Raw genomic sequence first — 22083 nt, forward strand, 5'->3', positions numbered from 1 at the left:
TCGACTGTCATAACTGCTTAGGACTAAGAGAATTTAAAAACTGGCTTATTCTTGCTTTTAGGTAGATCTGCTTTATGAAAATATACTAGAAAATAAGAATCTCTCTTAACTTTTAAAAGATCTAGGAAAAAAGATTCCATTACTTCTTTCAATAATTGGTTCCTACATTTGTCAGTTTTCATGTTAGGAAATTTGATATGTTTTAGAGAACATGGACTTTGGATTCATTAGACCCAGATTGAAATTACAGCTTGTCTACTTGGGAACTTACCTTTTAGGATCCCTCTTTTCTGCTCTGCAAAATGGGGATTTCTACCTCAAGGGTCTTCGTGTATATGAAAATGCAGTAAGTGCCTGGGCCAATACCTAACATACTAGGTGTTAAAGAGGTGTTAGTTTTGCTTTTTATTTATAATCTAAATCTTCTATGCCACAATGAAAGCTCATTTCCTTTTAATTCCTTTGACCTAAAGGTGGCAAGTTGCTTTCAAGTATCCGGACTTCTTTCATCCAGAGTACAGGGCCAGTTGCTGTTAATCATCCCTGACTAAATAATCTCATTTCCTTTAACCTTTGCTGGGTTTCGTTTTCCTTCCCTTTATTCAACTGTGTGGCTGGCTTTTTCCCAGGCTTTCTCCAAATTCTTCACATTCCTCTCAAGCCGAAGAACTGGCGTGGAACCCTAGCCCATAGCTGATGAGGACTGAGCGTTCTGGGAGGACGTCGGCCGTATGTCATGTAGCCGTTACTGCAGACTGGTGTTCAGATCACACCTGTAACTTTTCAGTGCTGCACTTCCTACTCATGTCTACAATGTTGAACAGACATATAGGCATTTGCTTCCCACCTTACATTTATTTGGTTTATCTAAGTAATATGAAACATTGATGTTCGACTCAATTTGTATTAATATCTTCAGCCCAGACCTCTCTCCTGAACTCCAGACTCATATATCCGATTATCTACTTGACGCCTCCACGTGGACATCTAATAGACATTCAAACTCAGTGTGTTCAGACTAAATTCCTAATCTTCCCCCATTTAACTCTACTCACGGCCTTCCCAGTCTTAGTTGATGGCAACTCTATTTTTCCAGTTTCTCAGGCCTGTAAAGACCTTGGAGTGATCCTTGTCTCCTTCTACTCTGATACCCACGTGCAGTCTGTAAGGAAATTCTGATGGCCCTGCTTTCAAAATACATCCACAGTCTGACCACAGTCTGCCACTGCCACCAGGTTTGGGCCTCCCTCATCTTCTGTTTAAAAACTTCAAGTCACCTCCTGCAGATCTCCCATCAGTCCATCCTTGTAGACCATGAATTGGGAGGCAGGGGTGTGATGGCATAGATCCTGGACAAGTCTCCTCCTGAAAACAGTCAAAACGTCTGGTTAGATATAAAAAACACTTTAAAAATCCTCCTTTGAGCTAGAAGAATAGTAATTACACCCAGAGCACAAAAGCCAAGTGAAAGTGAGATGCCAGACAGGTTAACAGAGACCTGAGCTAACTCCTGTTCTGAAGGCATTTGTCAAGATGACCTTTAGTTTCCGTGTCCTAACAGGGTGTGGGGACAGGAAACAAAGCTCAGTTACCACCCTAAATGAGTAGCCGGGTAGGGGACTCCCAAAGGTACTTACCAGCATTGTCAGGGTAGACTGAAGGTACTCTGCCTGCCCTTGCAGACTACAGGAAGGCGGCCTGTGTGACCTTAGGGACTGAACACAGTGGGGGAAAATCTCTTCTGAGAATAACCATAGGCTGTAGTGGAGGAAAAATGTCCTCTGAGAATTAATCACTGTAGACTGGTTTTCGTGCAGCTTCGAAGCCAGAATTCAAACCACCCAGGCGGTCCTTGTTTAGAGAACAATGCACATCCTTTCTGGAGGATTCTTTGACTTCAACCGGTTCATACAGATAAGGTTCCAAGAGTCAGAGCTCACATATTAAAAGTTACAAAAAGCATGGGAAGTATCATTAGTGAAATAACATGACATAGACCCTAAAGAAGATTTCAGATCTAAGAGTTATCAAGTCAGTATAAAATAAGTATGTTAACTGTGTTTAAAGAAATAAAAGAAGGGATTAATATATGAGTAAAGAGTGAGAGATTGTGAAAGTGACTGGGCAGATCTGAAAAAGGGTCGAATAATATTTCTGGAAGTGAACAATATAATGATTGCAATTATAAATTTATTAGACAGCTTTAACAGCAGATTAGACACAGTTGAAGGGATAATTAGATTGAGGCAGACAGTTCTGAAGAAATTATCCAGAATGAAGCACAGAGAGACAGAGATGGAAAATTGGAGTGGGCAGGAGACACAGAGGAGAGACTGAGCCCTGGACGTATCAGCGTTCTGGGAAGCGAGGGGAGAGTGAGGGAGACAGCCGCAGCGTTTGAAGAGGTCATGACGGAGGAGCTCCCCACCTTGTGTACACTGAATCTGAGAAGTCCACCTGATTGTGAGCAGGATGAAGGACAAGGAATCTGCACTAAGACACACTGTATTGAAAACCAGAACATTAGAGAGAGGAGGTCTTAGAGGCAGGCAGACAGAAAAGATGTATATCTTCAGAGGATTGACACTTAGACTGACAGTTGACCCCTTCACAGCAACAGTGCAGTATCTTAGCACGGAGAGAAAATAACTGTGAACACGAATTTGTATGCTTCTTTCCCCCCGCCAACAAATAGCTTTCAGAGCAAGGGTGAAATAAAGACATTTCTGACAAACAAGAACTGAGAGAGTCTGTCACCAATAGACCTTCCCAGTAGGAGCTTCTAAAGGGTGTATATATATATATATACACACATACATATATACATATATACACACTTCAGGAGGAGCTTGATCTTGGATGGAAAGTGTGAGATGCAAGTGAGAACAATGATCAGAGACGGTAGCATATGTATCAATAAGTCAAAATAAACACTGACGAACAGAAGACCCAAACAGTAGAATACCAAGAGCAAAGTAATAGCATGTGCATGGGAGGAGGATAGGCAGAGCGGCAGCATTGTGAGGCCCAGCCCTGTCCAAAACCGAGAGCCGAAACAGTGGCTAATTTCAGACCTTGACAGTATGCAGGTGAAAGTTTCTAGGATCACGTGGAGATAATAGAAATAGACTCTATGCCTATAACGTTAATACAGGATAAAATGCAATGTGAAAAATAATTCAAAAGATGGCAAGAAAGAGAGAAAAAATGAAAAAATAAGGTGGAAGCAATAAATCCAAAAATATGTACCGTTACAACTATAAATGGACCAAATGACCCAATTAAGAGATAGTCATGTCAGACTGGATTTAAAGTAGTCATCCAGTTATATGTTGTTTATAAGAGATTCATTTAAAACATAAGAATACATAAAAGTTGAGAATAAAAGGAAAACATACTAGGCAGATTCTCATCACCAGATTCTGTATCACCAGGATATAACATTTTGAACTTATATAAACACTTCCTAATATAGTCTCAAAAATGAAACAACTAAAAACAGCATAAGAAGGAATTCATAAATCCCCCATGATCAGGGACATTTTAACCCACTTCACTCAATACTTGATAAGTAAAAAAGAACAAACACTCAATAAGGATATGAATGGTTTGAAAAACACAACTAACCAATCTGCCCCACTGGAGGCACAGAAGACTCCAACTGTGTACTTGTTGCAGTTACACATGGAAAATTTATGAAGGTGATCATTTTCTGGGGTTTGAAGCAAGTCTCACGTTTCAGATGACAAGAATCGTTTGGGGTATCTTCTTTGACCACAATACAGTGAAGGTGGAAATTAATAAGAAAAAGAGAATTAGTAAAATCCTGCGTGTAGAAATTAAGTAGCCCATGAGTAAAAGAAGAACTCGTAATAGAAATCAGATGTTTTGAACTGCATAATGAAAATATTACGTATCAAAAATGGTGAAATACATTTAAATCAGTATTTAGTAGAAAGTTTATCAATTTAAAGAAGAAAGTAGAAAATGAATGAGCTGAACATCTACATAAGAACTTAAGAAATGGGAACAACCCTGGGTAGGCTCCACAGCAGATTTGAGCTGGTGGGAAGAATCAGCAAACTTAACGCTAGCTAGAGATTATCTGCTCTGAACAACAGAAACAAAAGAGGAAGATGGAAAATGAACAAAGCTCAGAGACCTCTGGGACATCATCAAGCATACCAACATAAGCACAGTGTGAGTCCCTGCAGGAAATACTCGAGAGAAAGGGGCAGAAAAAATATTTGAAAAGAGAACATCTGAAAACATCTTAACTTTGATGAAAAACAATCCATATATCCAAGAAGATATGTGAGCTTCAAGTAGGATAGACAAAAAGATCTACATGTAGACCTGTCACAGTCACACTGTTAAAACTTAGGACCAAGAGAACATTTCGGAATCAGTGAAACACGTACAAGGAAACCACAGGTTGACAGCTCACTGCTCATCAGAAACAGTGGTCCTAAAGCAGAGGGATGATGTGTCCAAAGTTCTGAAAGGAAAGGCCTTCTACCAAGAATTCTGTGTCCAGCGACACTAGTCTGCAAACTGCGTTCCTGGATAGGCTTTATTGCTAGCAGACCTTCTGTACAAGAAAGGAAGCTCTTAAAGCTGGGAGACAATGACCCCAATGCACAACTTCAACCCAGAGATACCGGTGGAGGCCACCTTTCCATGGGCTCAGTAGGATTCATGGGTAAGGCTGGTGTTTCAGAGGCGCTCTCTGTTGAAACTGTTGTGTTTTTTTTTTTTTGCTGTCCGCGGGCCTCTCACTGCCGTGGCCTCTCCCGTTGCGGAGCACAGGCTCCGGACACGCAGGCTCAGCGGCCATGGCCCACGGGCCCAGCCGCTCCGCGGCACGTGGGATCTTCCCGGACCGGGACACGAACCCGCGTCCCCTGCATCGGCAGGCGGACTCTCAACCACTGCGCCACCAGGGAAGCCCAAAACTGTTGTTTTAAAACACTTCTAGTAAGAGTGAAAGATTTTATCCCATCCCTGGGTACATATCCAAAAAGAATTGAAAAAAGGATCTTGAGGAGATATTTGCATACCCATGTTTACTGCAGCATTTATTCACAATAGTCAAGATAAGGAAGCAACTTAAATGTCCATCAACCGATGAATGGATAAAGAAACTGTGGTCTATACGTATAATGGAGTATTTTTCAGCCTTAAAAAGGAAGGGCGGTTTGACACCTGCCACAACGGTGGTTGAACCTTGAGGACATTGAGGTAGCTGACTGAAATAAGCCAGTCACAAAAAGACAAATCCTGCACCATCCCCCTTATATGAGGCGTGCAAAGTCATCAAACCCAGCGACTTTGAACACCGCCTCATTCGGTCCGCCCTTGCCGTTCTCCTGTCTCTGCAGGCTCAGCTTGGGTCATGCCTCTTAGGCGCTTTCTGCTGCTGCTCTAGCCCACGTCAAGCCCTGTCTCCTTTGGTTTCCCATTTTATTTAGAGACATATTAATTTAACATTTTCTTGGTATCTTGTTTCATAAATATCAGTCATATCCAACTGGACCGTACATTTCCTTTTGGTTGGAACCATATCTTAGGTTTTCACGCAATTCCTGTTGTCGAAAGCCTGCCTCTCCCCTTGCCCTTGGCCGTGGTCTCCATTCCACCTGCTGCAGGAGCCGCCCTGCGCTGCTCCACATCTGTTAGGAGACGGTGTCCAGTTTCCCTCAGGCCATTTATGCATTCTGTAGCTTTCCCGGTGGTCTCCTGCCTCTGTTCTGGATTTGCTTTCCAGTTCTTCACTGAACTGGGTGCTGACTGGGTCTCTGAGGATCTTCTGAATCCCCACCACTTTGCCCAAGCATCTGGGTCTTTTTGCCACGACCTGCAAGAAGTTAGTGGCCACCTCTGGCCCAACATTGCCTGGACACACCTCTTCTGTACACTCCTCAGGTTGGTCACCAGCCTAGGCAGAGGTGGGGTCCCCAAGTTCACTGTTGGTGGCGTGATTGGACCCTGGGCTAGAAAAGTTAGCCTTGACTCAGTTTCTGTGGGGCTGTTCTTAGGTCTGCTTGGCATGCTCCTGCCTTCTACCCTGACCACTGGTCAGCGTGGGGCCTGGTGGTGCCATGGTGACGATCTCAGTGAAGGGCACGTGGCCTGAGCCAGACCAGAGTCGTCCTCCAGGAGTGTTCTGGCTGGAGCTACTGAAGAGGAGTGTTTTTCCCAGTCTGGGCCATAGAGAGCTGCCTGTGGCTATGTGGCTGGCCACCTGGGGGAAGTTCATCTGTGCTGCCGGTCACTGAAGCCAGGTCAGAGTGCTGACACAAGGTGCAAAGAGGGATCCTCCAGTTTGCAGTTGGCGTCACCCTGCCCTTCCCAGAGCTGGGTTGTTTAGCTTTTTCTCAAATTTTGAGTCACTCCATCATCTTCTGTGAATAGCTCCTCTCATTTTTCTAAAGTTAGTTTAAGCATCATTTTCCTTTCAGTGAGGACAGTGTACCTCCGTCCTCTAACTCACACCTCCCTACCCCACTGTGGTGTCACTTTCTCTTTTCCCGTGGCACCAGTCACCTTTTGTCATGCTGTGTAATTCCCCTGGTTGGTCTGCTTGTTGTTTATTGTCTCTCTTCCACACGGGAATGAAAGCTCCAAGAGGGCAGGGATCTCGTTCGGCTCACAGATGATCCCAAGCACCTGTAACATGTAGGAGGTGCGCAAAAACACACCTCCAATGAATGAATGAAACCCTTCAGTTTGTGTGCAGCTGTCCATCGTCTCACACAGAGATGCAATGCTCTTATTTGGACTTTGGTTATATCACAGAGAATATTTGGCATTTGGTTATATATATTTGGATCATAGGCACAGAGAAAGGCTGAGAGGTTTGCATGCTGATGAAAGTTTAGTTATGTATCTTCAGCATTCCTATTGGCCCAAATAGGTGGCCTTGCAAGGGTTATGATTCTGGTAAGCTACGTCTTTATTATGTGAACAATGATGATAACCATGTGATCAAAAAGCAAAACATTTAAGATGGTTATTTACAAAGATTTTCAATGTAACTGCTTTATTATGTTGGTTAAATATTTCTCCTAATACTTTGCATTAGCCCAGTGTTCAGATTGTCAGTGCAACAGGTGTGGCATTTGTCTTTAAAAAAAAAACCATGGGGCTTCCCTGGTGGCGCAGTGGTGGAGAGTCCACCTGCCGATGCAGGGGACGCGGGATCGTGCCCCGGTCCGGGAAGATCCCACGTGCCGCAGAGCGGCTGGGCCCGTGAGCCATGGCCGCTGAGCCTGTGCGTCCGGAGCCTGTGCTCCGCAACGGGAGAGGCCACAACAGTGAGAGACCCGCGTACCACACAAAAAAAAAAAAAAAAAAAACCACAGAAAACTCTCAAATATTATTGACTTGACACTTGGCCTTCAGGTCCAGTAGGACAAAGAAGTCAACCTCCCCACAGGATATTGTGGGGCCTGTTCTCTTTGATTAATCAAACCTTATGTAACAGTTTTAACCAGAAACACAGTCTAGATGTTTGATTTTTAGCTGTTGATAGAATTGAGTGGTCAAATGACTACTTCATATCTTGAAGGATGTCAGAAAACATTTGGCTTACATATGTCAGATCCAACAAGCTGAGAACAACCGAAAATTTAGTCTGATAGAGGTATAATTAATTCATGGTCACAATTTAGAAAGAGGAGGTAGTTTATATGGAAAGATGAGTTTGGTGTGGGACATGCTCAGTTCAGGGTAACAGTAAAAAAAAGAAAATATCTGAAGGGAACTATCCAACAGGTCATCGGAGATGAGAAGCTTGGAGTCCACGTTTTAGGCCAGAGGCGTGGGTCTGGGAGTCATTGTTAGAGAAGTAACAGAACAGAGGACTGGGAGTGTGGAGACCGTCATGCAGCCGAGCTGGCTCTCCCAGGGCCATGGGGGAGTGAGGAGAAGCAGGGTGAGGGCAGAGGTGGGCCTAGCCCCTCTCTGGCAGTTTCCTGGTTTGTGGTTCTGGGCGAGTCCTTTAGATTATATGACAATCAGGCTTGTCATCTACAAAGTAGAACTGCAGATGTGTCTCTGCTTTCCTCAAAGGGAGACCATGAGAATTTAGTGTAACAGTAAATGGAAATGGTTTATAAATTAAATAAAAGGAGAAAATAGTCATTTGTGAAGAAAAGAGTCTAATAGTGTCAGATATATGTTGAAGATCAAGAAAACAGGAAAGGAGAAAAGGCTTTGGTGATCTTTGAAAAGATTTTCTGTAGAGTACAGAATTAAGGACAAAGGAGATTGAAGGAGGGGCTGGGGAAACGGGAGCAGAGGTCAGGGTAATGCGGCTTGGGCGGAGTTTGTTAGTGAAAGGGGGGCTTCGTGCGTGGGTATTAAGGGTATTAAGGGTCATCAGGTCCTAATTTTCAGGTTTTGAATTTCACATAGAAAGGAAATAATTAAAAATAAGAATTAGGGACTTCCCTGGAGGGCCAGTGGTTAAGACTCAGCGCTTCCACTGCAGGGGGCGCGGGTTCCATCCCTGGTCGGGGAACCAAGAATCCTGCATGACGAGCGCTCGGCCAAAAAACAACAACAACAAAAAATAACAAAACCCCCCAAGAATTAATATATCTTACTTTACAACACACTGTGACCATAACATTTTCTTGGGCAAGGAGTTATTATCTCTTGCAGTTCATCTTTAAATGGTGAGTTCTTTTCTGGCATAAAAGTAAGTTACTAAAATGTGATACTTGCTTCATTTTTGGTGGTTTGTTTTAATATAGTCTGCTAATATTAGAATAGTTTTTATAATCATTCTTTCTGTATGAATTCTGCATTATTCTTTAAGAAAAGACATTAAGTATTTTTCACCGATGGAAGATCCAGTGCTTAGGATTATTGTTCTTTATAGGATTCTTCAGCCTCAGCTAATGAAATTTCCCATATGATTTGTAAACGTTCCAGCTGTGAACACACTCTACTGATAACACGAGTTATGCAACATCTTGGAAGCCAGTTTATTCAGGAATCAAAAGAAAGCCTTTAGAAGGTGAAAATTGGGAAATTAGTGTTTATCATATATTTGCTGGGCTATATTTTGTGGACACAAGTATAACATTTTAAGTGTAAAATTATAGAGAAAAACTTGCATGTCTCAAGATCATATGGCTCCAGGAGAGAGCCTGGCTAGAACTTGAAGGTGCACGACCAGAGCATCTTCTAATCCTACCTGCATGACCCTCCCAGCCAGAATGTCCACCAGGCCACAGAGGCTTCTGCAGAGCAGCGGCAATGCCAGGGCACCAGGAGGCCACCGTGACTTCAGCTCAGGAACAGCACAGAAGGCAGGGACCCCTCCCCCCATTTAGCATGGGAAGGTGCCCGTTAGAGTTCTGCTTACGTTACGTGCAAGGCACAGGGTTCTTGAGTCATCTCTTACAGTTGGATCAGATCACAGCAATCAGAGATCATGACCCCTATTTTACAAGATGTGAAACTGTGCACTACACAGTGCTGAGAGGGATGCAGTTCCTGAACTTGCAGCACTTGGGGTCGGAACCACTTTGCCTTTCTCCCGTGACTTCTCTGGTTGTGTCTGTATATTCTGGACACTGCGCGTGACTTATCCAGCACCCCATGTCGTGTCCCTCGTATCTATTACTCAGGGCTTCACTCTCCCTTTCATGGACCATATGACCCCAGGAGAGAGATTCTAAACTCCAGTAGGGGCTTTTGTGGGAAAAAAAGGAGAATGTACACGCGCACAAACCTACCTGTGCCCTAATATTCAAGCTTGGGTCCCCATCCATAGAGGTTGTAATTTAATTGACTGGGACCCAGATGTCGAGGTTTTCACACCTTCTCGGTGACTCTAATGTGTACGGCGGGGTTGAGGGTTAGTGGTCTGAGGCGGTCATGGCAATCCTACCATCGTGCCGGTGATGGGTTTAGGGTTCAGGGCTTATTCCACTCAGTGCGTGGCATCCTCCGGCCCACGGTCACTGGTCCGGAAGAGGATGCATGAGCTACGTTAGGCCCGTCCAGACGCCGAGGATGGTGGAGAGGCTTTTCCCTCACCGGACGTGAACAAGGAGGCACGCAGCCCTGCATGCTGCTTGCTCCTCCCTGTGATTGAGTGCGCCAGCCTTAGAGTGACGCTGTGCAGGGTGGAGTGGGGGGAAGAGGGGACCCAGGTCTTTGATGACATGATTGAGCCAGTGAGCCCAGCTCTATAATGGACTTGACATGACATCATAAATGTTATTAGTGCTTAAGCCAGTTTGAGTTGTAGTTTTGTATTTTTTGCTAAGTATTCTGACTCACTGTTTCTGTCGTAAAAATTCAGTAGAATTTCCTAAATCAGTTCCAAGTTTCTCGATACGCAGAATGAAGGGATACAAAGAAGGTGTGCTAGTCGGAGGTAACATCTGCATTGCCTTGAAAGCGTACCCTGCCAGCATCAACGTACCTGCTTTGCTCTTGACTAAATGGGAAGATTTAGCAGAGTTCTTTGCACGTGGTTCAGAAGTGCCGGTCGTAGGTTCGGGGTGCAAATCCTACTTATTAGTTGTTGATCTTGAGCAAATTCGTTGACCGGCCTCTGCTCCCACTCTTCACCTGTAAAATGGTTACAGTGACATCTGCTTTGGAGCGGTTACAGGGATTCAGTTAGTCCGTCCATGGACACAGGGCACCAGCACAGTGCGTGGGGCTGGGGCTAGGCTGAGCCACATGGAATTGCCAGTATTTGTCCATTTGGGACCTATAAAAATGACAGTTTCACATGGTTCAGCTGAACACATTTTTAATAATAAGTGAAAATTGGGAACTTGGGATGTCATCAGGATAATTAAAAGCATTATTTTGGCCTCAAATAATGTTCAGTGAAAGTTGTTTTTTTTTTTAAACGGAGTTAACCATGTTTCACTTTACTTCATGGGATTTAAAACCTCAGCCAAAGAAGTAACTTACATGTTTAATTTTCAGGGCTGTGCACAGAGTACTTAATTCTTAGGAAGACAGATTATAATTATACCATCCCGTAAAAGGCTCAGCACCCCCGAGGCAGGGTTTTCACCTGTGAGACCTGATAGTGGAGGGTTGCCTTCTCTGCACTGTTTTGTCAGATATATGTGACGGGCTTATTTTTAATCCAGGGCCCACACCCACGGTGCTTCTGTGGTGAACAGCAATGGAGCACACGTGGGTACAGCACGTTCTCTGTGCACTCGCTACGTGACGGCCACTGGACCAGAGTCTCTGCTTACTGTGCTTTGTGTAGTCTTGACAGCAGGTATATTTTATACCCAAAGATGCTAAGGCTCGTGGAAGCATAGGGTTCTCTGAGGCCACACAGCTAGGAGTGTGGTGCTTTAGAATGCGAGTTTAATGCTGTGGATGGTCACAAAGGTGTAGAACAAACAGCAAAACCTTCACCGCTTCTCCACTTGGAAATTTAAGTCACTGAGCTCTGGACCCAGGAGGGCAGTGGCTCTGTCTGAGGTTGGTCTCCTTACGCACGATTGCACGTGGGGACCTGCAAGTGACTTTTGAGTTCGGATTTGAATATCCTTAGGACCTGCCGCTGCCTTTCCGTGGGCCCCAGTCTTGGCCAGTGTTCACCACAGGTAGGAAGGAAGCTCCTTAAGGAGTTTCCTTATTGTGCGGCGGGGCCCTAGCAGTGCGCTCCATCCTCCTGAGTCATGGAGGAAGGACGCGTGACTCCGGCAGGCTGGCTTGACTGCAGACGGTGAGGAGATATTTTGCCCCAAAGGAACCAGGCAGTGACAGGTGTGAAAGCACTTTCTGCTCCTCAGATGTAAGTTGTTCGTGTCACTACCTCCTTCTGGAAAGACACGGTGGCCAGTACCACCCTTGGTCCTGCAGCAGTTGGGGTGCAGTTCCTCCCACCGCACAGCTGGAGAGATCCAGTGTTTTCTTGATTCCTGAAGGAAGCCTGAGAGCGCAGGTGAACGATGGAGTTCTTGCGGCAAGCTTACGGCTTCTCTGTGGAAACACGCGGGCTTTGAAAGAAGTTGCTCTTATTTTCAGGGTAAAGGGTTGGTTCTCTAGCACCGAGAAGGATGAGGTACCTGTGGGTCTGAACGAAGATTTGTATCTTCATATGCTGTGAACTTTGTCGGTGGCTGATGGCCTGTTACCAGCATTGTGATATCAACACTGTAACATTTGAAAACTACCAAACCCTGGAGGTTCAAATATTTTGAGTCTGATTTTTAAATCCGAAAGAAAATACGAATAGGCTCTTTTAAAAGCACCGTGGGAACTTGATTACAAGTGAGGAAGGGGAGCGAAGTCCTCCTGTGGCTCCTGCACTTGGACCGTCCCGTGCACACCTGCGGGCTCCCCAGGCCCGGGCGGAGAGAAAGAGCAGAGGGGGTGCCCGGAACTCTGCGTGTCTGCCGGCTCGTCCTGCCGCCCCCTTAGCTACTCCCTAAGCACGAGAGAAGGCGGAACAGCTCTGATTCGGCCCTTTGCCGGCAGTCCCAAGGAGGGCATCCGTCTCCCGGCAGGGAAAACCGACATCTGTCCAGCGGACTGCCGGCTTCCTCCAAGGGGCGGGGGGGTGTGGTGTGTGTGTGTGTGTGTGTGTGTGTGTGTTGGTGTTGGAGAGGATTAATTCACAGCTTTTATCAGAATTTGAAGAGGGTTTTTTAACTCAAAAAAAGATGGTAAGAACCATTGCTTGCAAGATAAACGCCCAACTTGTAGATTTGCTGGGTGTCTTCAGAAGAGTCAGCAGGTATGGGGCAAGAGCATGGTGGTTGGTTTGTATGGAATTTAAGTGCTACATAGGATCACGGGTTGAAAGGGCCTGGTGAGTGACCTTGCTGTTTTCCAGGGGAAGGCTTGCTGGAGCCCGTCAGCTGAGAGACCAGCTGGGCCCACGGTCTGGGCCTCCACCCTCTTTCAGGGCCCAGGATGTGCTGGATACTGAGGACCGCCTCTGGTCACGCTCACTCACAGGAACTGGGTCTACAGAGCAGGGAGCTAGTGGAGTGCTGGACCTCGGGGCGCTCCTGGCTAGTGGCTGGGATGCTCTTGTCCCCACCCAGAGCGCCTTCGTCCTGATTTCTGAGTCCTTAGCAAGCCAAACTATCCGTCACAGAGCTGCACTGGGCGTAAGAACAGAGGAAAGGATGTGCAGAGCATGGACGCAGATCAGCCGAGAACCCTTGGGGTCACCCGTCCCTCGGCGGCGCTCGGCTCCGGTGAGGGGCCCGTGGTCTACACGGTCCTCAGCGCCCCCCTCACCCTGCCTCTCTGCCAGCTCCTGCCACGCTTGAGCCTGGCCAGCCCCTCCATTCCCACGGTCCACCTCCAAGGGTGCCTGCCACGACTGTCACGCTGTCTGTGCCCTCTGTCCTGTTCCCTGCCTGATAGCCGGCCATCACCTGCAGTTAGATCAGAGCCCCATCGGCATTTGGCAGGTGCGGGAGGGAATTTGGGTCTGTCCTCTTGGGGCTGCGGCAAGGCCCGTGACTCTCTGTTCCTGTTTTCACTTCGGTTCCTAATCTGTACATTCCACGTGTGGGGGTTTTCCTCAGTTCACTCCGAGAGGGCAGCGCTGTTTACAAGTCCTTGGGGGAGCCCCGCGTCCTCTGGGCCGTGCCCTGCACAGCCAGGTTATGGAGCTGCAGGCCCACTGCACATGGAACTCACCCTCACAGCCATGTGTGGAGCGGGCCATCTTCACCCCATCAGTCACCTTGGGGAAAAGCGTGACACCAGATAGTGTTTTTTTCTGTAGTCACAGTGCTAGCAAGTGGGGGAACCCCGATCCAACCGTGGTGTTTTGGCTCCCCCCTGCAGGGGCGTGGCAGGTGACTGCTGAGGGAACACGCTCACCCTACAGTCTCTCGCTCATGGACTCATTCATTCATTCTCTAGATGTTATTGAGCGCTTACTGATTACCAAGTAGGCTGCTGGCTCAAGAAGTGAGGTGGGGAAGGCGGAGCCTTAACGTGTCCTCTCTGTTCGGCTGTAGCTGGGGAGGACGGGGTTGGTGATGCATGTAGGGTTGCCCTAGGGAAGGGGGAGAACTGGGCCAGGGCATTCTTCGAGAGTCTGAGTAGGGCCATTAGATCCAGTGTCCAGATGTCCCTGGATTCCTCGGGAAAGCACACTCAGTAGAGTTGTGGGGACAGAAACTGTGCCGGAGGGCTAGGGGTGGAAAGGTGGAGGGAGCACCCCAGGAGCTGTGTAGGGGTGGGGATAGGAGAGGAGTGAGCCCGTGGGAGAAAGAGGCAGTGACGGAGGAGGCCAGAGCATCGGGGTGCGGCCTACAGGACCTCGTGGGCCTTCTGGGGTCTGCAGGTGTATCTGGGTGGCCTCTTGAGGACCCCTGGATGATTGGCAATGAAGAGAATGCTTATACATCTGTATGTTTTGAATATATACGAAAAATCTATTACGCCTGAGTAACAGTACAGAACATAATGCAGCATGTAAAGTGTTTCTAACTACTGGGGATTGTGATGCCACCTGACTCTTTAATATGTTTGTTGTATGGCACATGTTCTAATCTAAGGTGACATTTAATTTCCAAATATTTGGAGATTTTCTAGGTATATTTCCGGTATTGATTTCTAATTTAGTTCCGCTGTGGTCAGAGAACATACTGTGACTGATTCCAGTCCATTTACGTTTACTGAGACCAGTTTTATAGCGCCAAGTGTGGTCTCTCTTATAAATGTTCCACTGCACTTGAAAAAGATTGTGTATTTTATTGTTTTGGAGTAGTGTGTTCTTTAAATGTCAGTACCTTCAAGTTGGTTGATAATGTTGTTCAGGTCTTCTGTATCCTTACTGATTTTCTGTTTGTTCTGTCAGTTATCAACATAAAACAGACAGCTAGTGGGAAGCAGCCGCATGGCACAGGGAGATCAGCTCGGTGCTTTGTGACCACCTAGAGGGGTGGGATAGGGAGGGTGAGAGGGAGGGAGACGCAAGAGGGAAGAGATATGGGAACATATGTATATGTATAACTGATTCACTTTGTTATAAAGCAGAAACTAACACACCATTGTAAAGCAATTATATTCCAATAAAGATGTTAAAAAAAAAACAAAAGAGAGGGATATCGAAATCTTTGACCATCACTGTGGATTTATTTTTCCTTTCAGTCTGTCAGTTTTCACTTCATGGGTTTTGAAGCTCTGTTATTAAGTGCTTAAAGATTTAGAATTCTTATGTCCTCTTAATAGATTGACTTTTTTTTAATCATTACAAAATGTCCTTCCTCATCCCTGGTAATAATCCTTCCTCTGAATTCTGCTTTGCTTGAGGTCAGTATAGCCACTGCATCTTTCTGTTGATTCGTATTAGTATATTTTAATGCATATGTAAAATATACATATATAAAAAATATATAAAATGTTAAAAAATATATTTCCATCCTTTTACCTACCTGTGTCTGTATATTTAATGTGGATTTCTTGTAAACAGCATGTTTAAAATTGATCTGAAAATCTCTGCTTTTTTAATTGTAGTATTTAGATAATTTATATTGAATGTAATTACTAATTTCTATGGGTTTAAGTGTCATCTTGCTATTTGTTTTCTACTTGTCATATCTGTTCCTTGTTCTTTTTCACCCTTCTTTTTTTGGATGAATTTAGTATTATTGTGTGATTCCATTTTATCTCCATTATTGGCTTATTAGCTATTTCTCTCTCTTTTTTTTTTTTTAAGTTCATTTTGGGGGTGAAAATTTTAAATTTTATTTATTTATTTATTCATTTTTGGCTGTGTTGGGTCTTCGTTTCTGTGCGAAGGCTTTCTCTAGTTGCAGTGAGCGGGGGCCACTCTTCATCACGATGTGCCCGCCTCTCACTGTCGCGGCCTCTCTTGTTGCAGAGCACAGGCTCCAGACGCGCAGGCTCAGTAGTTGTGGCTCATGGGCCCAGTTGCTCCGCGGCATGTGGGATCTTCCCAGACCAGGGCTCGAACCCGTGCCCCCTGCATTGGCAGGCAGATTCTCAACCACTGCGCCACCAGGGAAGCCACTATTTCTCTTTTTAAAAAAATATTTCTTTTAGTGGTTACTCTAGGGTATAAGATATACATATTTAACTTATCATAGTCCACCTTCAAAATATACCACTCATGTGTAGTGTAAGAAGCTTACAGCAGTAGACTTCTTTTTCCCCTTTCCATTCTCTTACAATTGTCATATGTATGTTGAAAACCTCAAAATACATTTTTATTATTTTTGCTTTAAACAGCTACCTTTTAAAGAGATTGAAAAGATATGAAGAAAAAGGTCCATGATTTACCATTTCTGGTGCTCTCATTCCTTTGTGTAGATCTCAGTTTCCACCTGGTATCACTTTAACATTTCTTGGGGTGCAGGTCTGCTGGTGTAGAATTCTCTCAGTTTCTGTTTGTCTTACAAAGTGTTTACTCACCATTATTTTTGAAAGATATTTTTGCTGGGTATGGGACTTGAGGTTTCATTACTTTAAAGATGTTGCCCCCTGTCCTCTGGTCCACATGGTTTCTTACCAGGAGTCTGCTGTCTTTCTTACCTTTTCTTTCTGCCTCATGTTGTTTTTCCCCTCTTGTTGCTTCTAAGAATTTCTCTTTATCACTGGTGTTCAGACATTTGATTGTGATGTACCTTTACCTTCTTGATCTTTAGGTTTGTGGTTTACCTCAAATTTGAATATTTTAGGCCATGATTTCTTCAAAATGTTTTTATGTCTTCCCTCTCCTCTCCTTCTAGGACTCCAATAACAAGCTTGATAGTGTTCCACAGGTCACTGGTGCTTTTTTTTTCTTTCAATATTTTTTCCTCTTTGTGTGAGGGCAAAAGTTGATCGAAGGAAATTACAATATGAGGGGATTTGGTAGCTTTATGTTCTCCCTTGGGCTTGTGGCCATCCTCCTCCTCAAGAAGTACTTAGGAGCAGGCTGTCTGGGCATCCAGCTCACAGCGTCCTCTTCACAACCCTGCCACTGCTTCTCCCCACACTGCATCATCACAGGAAACAGAAACAGCTGCTGGCACAAACCCTTATGTTTAACATTTACTGCCCATAAACTAATCTTTCCAGAAAAATAACCCAAGAGGTAACTCTTGGCAAGATCTTTCAGGTAAGATGCCTAAATTCTGTCAGGCCATTGGTGTGTGATATTCCTCACGGCTGAAGGGAGTGCAACAGCCAGGGTTCTAGCAGCTGCACGTACTGAACCCGTACTCTAGCCAGCACGTGCTTACGTGCGTTCTCTAATGCGTTCTCTCAAACCCTTGGATGTGGTGTGTGTCCTGATTTACTGACCAGGAAACCAAGGCTCAGAGAATGTGAAATCCTTACTTGCCAAGGCTGGGCAGTTAGGAAGGTACCATATTTGGTGTTCATACCCTGGCCCTCTGACTCCAGACCCTGAGCTTGTGTGTTTTCTCCTGGGCTATGCTGGCTTTATGATTTAAACCTACATTTAATTTGAAATGTGAAAATTGTGCGTGGCCTCCATTTAATAGATTATATACCATTTTGAGAAGTCTGTTTTCCAGTGGTAGTGCTGTTATGGTTACTAACATCTGCTTATTTTCATGTATTTTGACATGTGTTGAAGTGGGACTCATTTGGTTGTGATTCAGGCTCTGCATATGTGTCAGAGTTGACCCATCTGCCCTGCAAGTATATTTTAGAAAAGGAGCAAATTCCTAGCTGGGCTAAGTAACCCTTTTTCCACTTCCCTCTGTGTGTGATCCGTTGTGTAAAGTATTGTGTTGAAGAAGTTGAGAAGAGATTTTGGGAAGAAGGAAATGAGGAATCCGTGTTGGAGTGTGATCCAGAAACAGATGAGCTGGTGGAGGAAGCCAGGATGCTCATAGCCATTTGGAGGGAGTTTTAGTTGGTAAAGGTTGAAGGCATAACATGAGTTTGGAAAGAAAAAACTAGAAATGTGATAAATGATTAGACCCATTACGTTCCCAGATCTTTAGAATAAAAGTAGAAACCGCTCTCTAGGGAGCCTTTCCAGATGTCCCACCCCCAAGACTGATCTTTCCTTCTTTAGGGTCTCACGGTGGATATTACAAACAGACTCATATTCCTACTTTTTAGTCTATTGCTTGTTAATGGCCTGGAACTATTTTATTGAAAAAAGTCCCAGAGTAGTTGAGAGAGTGGAGACTAGAGGTTGTATTTCTTTTGTCTCCCACAAAGTACACTGCTGGGGCTTGGCATCCCCTCTGCAGACCCTGCTGCTGAGCTGGGGGCTTTACCTGCCCCCTTGGTGGTTCAGTGCTTTACCTGCCTCCCTGGTGGCTGGCACCACGGGCAGGGTGCACTGAAGCTTGGAGCACTCGGGAAGCTCATATTTTACAGGTGTTCCTTGAGCGCCGAGCCTGCCCTAAGAACTGGAGGTTCAGAAGTGAACAAGACAGAGCTCTTCCCTTGTGGAACTTATATTCAGGTGAACGACTTGACAACCAGCAGAATGGCGGAGATCGTGTAATACAAATAAAGATGGGGTGGTGTGAGGGCCTCGAGGCACAAGGTGGGGCTGCTCTGTGGGCGTGTGAGTGCAGCCCTGAGTGAAGTGGGGGACAAGCCATCAGAGTTCTGCGAACAGGGCATCCCGGGCCGCGGAGGGGCAGTGGGCGGGCCCTGCGATGGCCGTGGCCCTGAGAATGTAGGGGTGAGGCGGCGGTGCGGTGGAGAGGTGCAGGGGAGTCAGGAAGGAGGTCAGGGAGCCCGTCGGGCCGGGGCCCCTGGGGCCTGGAGTGGGCTGTGAAGGCAGAGCAGGGCAGCCCTGGTCTGAGGGGCGGTCACGGGGCTCTGTCTGGCTGCCGGGGCCGGGGGCCGGGGGGCAGGTGCAGGGTGTGGGTGGGAGGTGTGGCGGCTGCGGGTAGCAGCAGCGGCGACGGTGATTGACGTGCGTGGATTCAGGTCCATTTGGAGGGGAGGGGGATATGAGGGCGGGCGGGCCGGGGTGATGCTTGAGTTTGGGGCTGAGTAGCTGGGTCCCTGGTGGTGCTATTAGGAGGACTTGGGGACGAACCAGTAGTTTGGTGCACGTGAAACTCGAGATGCCTGTTTGACCTTCAAGGGGGGGGTGCGAAGTGCACGGTTGGGTTTCTGGGTCGAGTTCACGCAGAGGCTGGGGCTGGAGCCCACTCTGTGAGCCGTCACGGTGTAGGAAGCACGCGTGGGCCTAGCAGTGGACCGCGTCATCCCGGGAGCGAGGGGGCTCTGAGGACGGGCCTGGGCTGCTCCGGCGTCTCCAGTGCAGGAGGAAGAGGAGGGGGAAGCAGAGGAGATGCCGAGGGAGCACGATGGAAGCGGGACGAGGGCGGAGAGCCCAGAGGGCGTGGTGTCCTCGAGGTCCCTGAAGACCGTGGACCCGGAGCCACTGTGTCGCACGGCCCTGAGCAGCCGAGCTGCAGTCGGGGTAGCCTGCAGGCCAGGAGGGGAGAGGGCCCGGCTGGGGGGCGCTCGGGGGGAGCCTGAGGCTGGGTGGTCAGCGGCTCCTCAGCAGGGCTCACAACGAGCAGCCAGGTCCTCATGCGGACGTGGCGTCGGCGTCTAAGGCGGTGACACCATGTTTGGGAATGGCTCGCAGACTGGCTCTGAAGGCAGTTCCAGGAGGCATTCCAGAAACCTGCTGAACAGTGATGGCATTTCTGGAACGAAGCTGAAGCCCTCCCAGCCGACTGCTTCGGTGGAGAGCAGGCTCTGGGTTGTGAGAGTTCTGGAACTTGGTAGAATGGTTCCTCTCCTTGCTCTGAAGTGCCCTGGAGATGCCCTGTCTGGGCGGGAGAGCCGCTCTTGGAGCCGGGGAGTGGGCAGCTGCTGACCCCCAGCCTCTCCTGCCATGTTGAACTATATTGACGGAGGGACCGGTTTCCTCCTGTTTGGTTTTGTTGCATTCAGTAGATTAGATTTTCGTGGAGAGGAATTAAAAATCAAATTATATTTGAATTGTTCTTGTAATTTAACAGGATTCTATGGTCAAACCTTTTGTAGTCACCTTGAAATTCATGTCTTACCAAGCTCTCTTTTTATAGTTTACTCCCAACCAGCCAAAGCACGCTCGCCCTCCCGTTTTCCTTGCTCGCTCATCCAGATGACTGCTCATTTCCCCAGGCTCCCCAGGCGTGTAGGCTTGTCTTTCACCCACTGTCTGAGGGAAGACAGGGCAAGGTGCTGGGCTCTCAGAGCTCATGCGCTGGTGGAGCCAGGTGGCAGGAGGGTGCTGCAGCTGGAGGGTGCTGAGATGCCCGCCAGGAGGAAAAGTGTTTGCTCACTGGTTTATGTTAGAGTGCTAAAGGGACTCAAATGCTGTTTCAGGATGAGGCTTCTGTGGCGAAATTAAATGTCATGAGTCTGATCTGTCTTAACGGTTAAGGCTCAATAACTATCTCCTGGTTAGAGAATCAGAGAATAAGCTTTGGTTGATTTGTGGAGATGGATTTTGTTTAATTTTGATGGGATTTTTTCCTTGATCCAGTGAATTCCTCCTTTACCACAGGGAAGTAATTGTAGAGAAATCCTCAGTGTTGTTTCTCTTACGAGTCGCATACGTTTGCATTTAGGTGAGGGCTGGTGGTGCTGTGAGCACTAAGAGATGTCACCAGCTGACGCTGGGTGGGGGGCAGTGCAGGGACGGCCAGGAAGATTCATAGAGGATGTGAAACAGTAAAAGAGTTCTTAAAATGCTCGCTTGTCACTTGGAACAACTAGTGTACACGGCACGAATTGAGTTACTCCTGCTTAGAGTTTAGTTGATGTCGCTGGTGGACTTAGAGATATTTGTACCTAATGGTTTAATATTCAAGGCACCTATTTCTTTAACTTAAGGAAAAAAGGCCTACAAGCAACAAAGGAAAACCAAGTAAGTATTTCATTTCTTGGCTGGCTGAGCTGCTGCGTGGCGTGTAGCTTATTTTGAAGGCATGTTTGGCATTATTTCTTTTCAGAATCTGTCCATGGTCAGACTTGGGTCTAATAGACAGTCAGTCTGGGCCATGCTCCCAGGAGCAGGGGCCCCTCTGCAGGGTATGAACCACGGCTGTCCTGCCTGCCTGGGAAACTGGAGGCACTTTGCATACAGTGGGACTCATTGTGATGCAGGTGCATCTCTGCGGACCAGCAAGCTTTGCACAGCACACGTGCTGGGTACTCGGGCGCAGGGTCAGCCGGTCTGCAGAGACTCCCAGTGAACATCTGGGGTGCACATAGCCCCGGCTCTGGGTCTGTGAGGGTTACTGCCTTGTCTCCCATGTTCAAGAACTTGAAATTTGCAGGGAACGTGTATTAGGGTTCTCCAGAGCAATGGACCCAGTAGGGTGGATAGATCGATAGATATGAGGAGATTTCTGTGGGGGCCGGGAAGTCCCATGATCTGCTGTCTGCAAGCCAGAGAACCAGGAAAGCCAGTGCTGTAGTTCAGTCCCAAGTCCAAAGGCCCGAGAGCCAGCAGCGCCATGTCCCAGGGCAGGAGAAGATGGACGTCCCACTCAAGCAGACAGAGCGAATTCACCCTCCCTGTGCCTTTTTGTTCTATTCAGGCCTTCAGTGAGTTGTTGATGCCACCCACACTGGTGAGAGTGATCTTCTTTACCTGGTCTGTGGGTTCAAATGCCGATTTCTTCCAAGGAAACCCTTACAGACACACTCAGAAATAATGTTTTGCCAGCTCTGGGCCTCCTTAGCCTAGTCGATTTGACACATAGAATTGACCATCACAGAAGGCAAGACTTTAAAGAACTAATTTGAGATGGTACAGAGTAGTTAATGAGATGCTGATGATAAGTGACATTTCTGAGTGCTTGCTCTGTGCCAGACCTTATCCTGAGCTTGTTATATGCATTTCACTATATCGTCCCCTCACCGGCCCTGTGAGATCACTACGAATGCCACCCAGGGATCAAGTGGTCAGGCTGGGACCTGAGCCAGGCAGTGACACTCCCAGCAGAGCAGGGGTCCAGGGAGGAGAGATATCCGTGTGGGCCCGGGTGGGTAGGCGGGGTGGACCGCAGGAGTTGGGGGGCCTGGGAAGAGCGTCTCTGGATTGACTTCGGCAAGTTGTTACTTTTCTTTCTCTCCCCCTCCTTGCCTTCTCCCCTTTCT

The 22083-nt window shown here is 46.9% G+C and overlaps 1 protein-coding gene across 2 annotated transcripts in view; it reads left to right on the plus strand.

The window, feature by feature from the left end:
* The window catches only part of HSF2BP (heat shock transcription factor 2 binding protein), an 86739-nt gene that overhangs the window by 51375 nt on the left and 13281 nt on the right, over positions 1-22083 (plus strand). Inside the window, exon 9 of one of the 2 annotated variants that reach the window (XM_081234858.1) lies at positions 630-939. The exons of the other annotated variant lie outside the window; for it this stretch is intronic. Within the exon in view, the coding sequence (XP_081090984.1) occupies positions 630-697 (68 nt within the window). The 3' untranslated portion in view covers positions 698-939. Of the gene's footprint in view, positions 1-629; positions 940-22083 lie in introns of those variants that run through there. 2 annotated transcript variants of the gene reach the window in all.

Source organism: Mesoplodon bidens, assembly GCF_964165515.1.
Source record: "Mesoplodon bidens genome assembly, chromosome: 5".
Taxonomy (NCBI): Eukaryota; Metazoa; Chordata; class Mammalia; order Artiodactyla; family Ziphiidae; genus Mesoplodon; species Mesoplodon bidens.